This window comes from Hipposideros armiger, unplaced genomic scaffold (assembly GCF_001890085.2).
Source record: "Hipposideros armiger isolate ML-2016 unplaced genomic scaffold, ASM189008v1 scaffold_400, whole genome shotgun sequence".
Lineage (NCBI taxonomy): Eukaryota > Metazoa > Chordata > Mammalia > Chiroptera > Hipposideridae > Hipposideros > Hipposideros armiger.
In genome coordinates this window covers 187,855-192,578 of record NW_017731750.1, presented here as the reverse complement: position 1 = coordinate 192,578, position 4,724 = coordinate 187,855, and the positions used below count along the sequence as shown (strand labels likewise).

The 4,724-nt window shown below is 41.8% G+C and overlaps 1 protein-coding gene across 3 annotated transcripts in view; it reads right to left on the bottom strand.

Annotated features, from left to right (window-relative positions):
• The window catches only part of LOC109393965 (S-adenosyl-L-methionine-dependent tRNA 4-demethylwyosine synthase-like), a 225,135-nt gene that overhangs the window by 195,973 nt on the left and 24,438 nt on the right, over nucleotides 1-4,724 (bottom strand). For all 3 annotated transcript variants that reach the window (XM_019663723.1, XM_019663725.1, XM_019663724.1), the window contains one exon: nucleotides 3,452-3,739. In XM_019663723.1, the coding sequence (XP_019519268.1) occupies nucleotides 3,452-3,739 (288 nt within the window). The remainder of the gene's footprint in view (nucleotides 1-3,451; nucleotides 3,740-4,724) is intronic.

The following is a 4,724-nucleotide window of genomic DNA, read 5'->3' as shown; positions in this document are numbered from 1 at the left end:
CGAAGGCATAGGCTGCAGCCCCTGCTGCAGTGTGTTGCCATGGGCTACCATGTGTAGCCAGCAGCCAGCGTGAGCGGCCCTCAAACCACCGTGAGCGGCCGTCCAGAAGTCAGCGACTGATCTGCCTCGCCTGGGAAGAGCGCAATGATGGTGCAAACTTGGGCCAGTGAAGCAACATCCTCCACAACTAGACTGAAGAACAAAAAGGACAGCAACTTGTCTATTCCCCTTCCCCAAATTCCCCAGCGCTGTTGCCATCCCCCAATTCCCCAATTAAAAAAAAAAAACCTAAAAAAAACAAACTAAGGGAGGCAACCAAGTGGCTCAGTTTGTTAAGAGCTCGCTCAAGAGTGTGAGCTCTGAGCAACAGCAGTTCGAGTCCCAGCCCATGCTGAGCTGCCACTGAGCTGCCAATAGGTGGCAGGACTTAGAAGAAAACAGAATTAAATCTTCATTACTTTGGATTTAGCAATGGATTCATATATGTGATCCCAACAGCATGAGCAACAAAAGAAAACATAGATAAATTGGACTTCATAGAATATAAAAACTTTAATGAATCAAAGTTTTTATGAATCAAAGGACATAATCAAGAAAGTGAAAAGAAAACCTATATAGGGAAAATATTTGCAAATTATATCTCTGATAAGGGTTTACTATCTAGGATGTAATAAAGAACTCTTAACACTCAACAAATGGTAAGACAAACAACCCAATTAAAAATTGGGCAAAGAACCTGAACAGACATTTCTCCAAAGAAGATACAGTAAGTCCCCGACTTGAGAACGTTCGAGTTGCGAACTTTCACAGATACAAACAGACCTCACATTACAAACATTCGTAGATGTGAACAAATGATGGAAGGTAGCTCACGTGTCTGCCGGACATTGTCACAGTTGTGCTGCTGTGTGCTTACGGTACAGTACGATAGTGTACAGTACTACAGTGCTCAATCAGAGCCCAGGAGGTCCGGAAGCAAGAGGAAAAGCAGTGGTGATGTGGCGGGGACTGCTAGGAAGCGCAAAGCAATAACCATGGAAACAAAAATGAAAATAACTGAGAGATTGGACCAAGGTGAAAAGATGGTAGACGTCGCTCATTCTTATAACATGAATCATTCAACCATTGGCTTTACATTGTATATTTGTGTCAAAGGTGTATAAGACTCACTTTGTCGGACTTACGAACGTTCTCCCTGAACGGAACTCATTCATTCATAAGTCAGGGACTTGCTGTATACAAATGGCAATAAACATACGAAAAGATGCTCAACATCATTAGTCATCAGAGGTAAATGAAAATAAAAACCATAAGGAGACACCACTTCACACTCACTAGGATGGCTATAATCTAAAACACAGAAAACGAGAACCGTTGGCAAAGAAGTGGAGAAATTCAAGCTTGTACATTAATGGTGAGAATGTAAAATGGTGCAGCCACTGCAGATAATTGGTGGTTCCTCAAAAAGTTAAACACAGAATTACCACATGACCCAGCAATTCCACTCCTAGGTTTATACCCAAAAGAACTGACAAGTTACTCAAATACTTGTATGTGAATGTCAGAGTAGCACTATTCACGATAGCCAAAAGGTAGAAATAACAAAAATGTCCACCAACAGGTAAATGGATCAACAAAATGAATATATTCTTACAATCCAGCCATAAAAAGGAATAAAGAACTGACACATGCCACATGGATGAATGTCCAAAACATTAAGTAAAAGAAGCCAGATAAAAAAAGATCACATTACATGATTCCATTTGTCTAAAATATCCAGAATAAGTAAGTCCAAATGGAGAGAAAGCAAACAGGGGGTCGTCAGGGTAGGGGAAGGGTGGTGAAGAGTGACTGCTTAATGGGTGAAGGATTTTCTTTTGAGGTGATGAACAGGTATTGAAACTTGATATAGGTAGTGGGTGCACAAAATTGTGAATGTACTAAATATCACTGGATTATACACTTTAAAATGTTATTTTGTTACATGAATTTTATCTCAGTACTTTGAAAAGTTTTTTAAAATGTTCAAAGCCAAGTGGAGAGAAAATAAGCAAATATAAGCAAATAGACTGGCTAGAAAAAGAGAACAGAAAAATGAAACAGCAGCAGAAAGACACAGAACAAAGGAAAGATTTGTATTTGCTTTTGTGCTTATTTAAACACAGATGATTCCAGAGCATGCTTATATACTTATGGGAACTATCTAGTAGAGATGGAAAGATCAACAGTGCAGGAGAGAGAGGTGCAATGAACAAAGGAACAAAGTCCTTGATTCCAGAGCATGCACAAAAAGTGGTCTTCGACAGAACCAGACACTTGGTCTTCTGGGACAGAAAAGATGGTGAAGATCTGTAAATGGGGCAGGGAGACAAAAAAAGTCTTCTCTGGTGGCTTCATAGGAGAGCTGGAGGGAGGGGTAGAAAGAGTATTAGATAGTCATCTTGGAGAGTGAGAAAGGGCACTTAGAGGAGAATGTCAGAGACTGCTGGGCAGTTCTGAATTCACACTCGAGTCTGTGTGTAACAGCAAGCAGCAGGCAACAGGGAAGGCAGACAGCACGTGTCAGGGTGTTGTGGGGTTCAACCAGCTGGGTTGTACAATGGAGCGGAAGGCCAGGCAATTAAAGATGTTCGTAAAGAACGAGCATAAAATCTAAACCAGGTAAGGACCGAAGTGAAATGAGCAGTTCTCACTACCCACTGAAAAAGGTATGGGATCAAAAGAGCTTTAAAGTAGGAGCACCAGAAAAAGTCAAAGTTTGGGTCACAGGAACATGAAATGTCAGGTGAGAGGCCATCAGTGAAGAAACTGATTGCTGGAAGTGTGGAGGCCAGGAAACTGGCCAGAGTGCTAGACAAATCACCTACATGGATGACTTAGCCACAGGAGTGATGACAGAAACGAGGTGGAGAGAAAGTGAGTCAGAATGGAAAGCTGTTCCTGAATGACGCAAGTGAGCAGGTGGCCAAATGACAACAGCTGTTGATAAAGCCTGATGACATGAGCTTCAAGGAACTAGGGTTTCTGAAGAAAGAGAAATGTTTAGAATGTGACGGATGAAACATGAATCTAGGATGACTTGCAGCCTTTAAGTTTGAGTGGTTAATAGAGCCATTTTAGAGAGATAAAGAGGAATATGTGGTTTGGGGATAAAAAGAGCTGAGCTCAGCCCAGGACATATGTAACTACTCTGGGCCCGGTTCCTACATGCAAATTGTGGAAGAAATCTACTTGATTCTAGCAATGCAATGATTAACGGAGAGATACAGCAAAGCATCCAGTACAGCATGGCTTAACTCCTAAGACTGCACTCTCACTACAACAGCCCCAAAGGAGCTTCCAAATCTTCCTTCCATGCACAGCCAATGACATAGTTTCTCAGGACAGAGGTAAGGTTCAGCATGTCCAAACATGGGAGGAAAGCAGGGACATGGACACACAGGCTACACACCTCAGTGTCTCCCTGCTGCAGTCCATCCTGAGCGTGAGACCCTGGCTCCACTTCCTCTGATCCAGGCTGACGAGACTCACATTTGCCTTTCTTGCAGTTGCAATTACAGGGTTTCTTTTCTCCTTTAAGAAGAACCTGGAGCTGGAAGATGAACTTGGCCTTCCAAGCTCTAAAGTCGGCCTCAATGCTGCCATGTTTGCTTCTAACCACGTCACAATCACCTTCCCCTCGAGTCGTCACGCGCTGAGCACCAAGCATCCACAGCCACTTATCAACATTCTTGCCAACCTGCAAGAAAAAGAGATACAGGAGCGTTTTGTGTTTTCACACAATCTAAATCAGAGGTTTATAGACTGCTCTGCAAAAGGTGGAGTGCCTGTGGGACCCTGCTGCTTCCGGGGACAGGGAACTGCTTAGGCAAAAGGGCAGCAGGCCCTCCAGCCCTAGCCACAACTCCCAGGACTGCAGCCCATACATTCTGATAAGATTCTGCAAAAGATACCCTTTAAGAAAGGGACAGACAAACCTTTCATTTAACTAAGAGTTCATGCCTAAAAAAGAATATGAAAACCACTATCAAAACAACGTCAGAATAACATAACTCATTAGCAAAATAAATTTGTTCCAAAATGTAACAAAGCCTATGGCATCAAAGCCCATTTAATAACAAAATGCACATGGAGCCCATTTGGCAAGACTCACAATTTCATAAACTCAGAAATGTATTTTATTGCAATACGGGGCACAGGGGCTATCAAGAAGCACAGTTAGGAGTTAAAACACTTAACAGACTTCCTGAGTGGCAAGTCATTAAACAAAATATTTACATATCTGAACTGTACCATTTTTTTGTCTAATTCTCTTGAAAATATGGCAGGAAATACACATGTTGAGGTAACAATTGAATGAAAACAAGTTTAAAGAAAGATCTCCACTTTCACCTTTACTCACATTCTACCAAAGACAGGTGAGCCAGGCTGGGCCCATATCTGGAGAAAGGTACACATACAAAGGTTCTACTGTTAGCGGCCAAGAGAGTACCCCCACCAAAAACTTTTAAGTTTCCTTTCCTATAGAAATGTTAAGTATAGAAATGTTAAGTATAGAAACGTTAAGTTTCCTCCCTAGTTTCTTAGTTTCTTAGTCCTTGATTTTGATTACTCTTCTCATCAGCCTGTGAATCCTAGGCTAAAGATTGCTCCTAGCCTGAATCCTAGAATTCTCCTATCTCCCTGCTTTTTGATTGCTTTGTAAATCAGTTTCTGAATCCTAA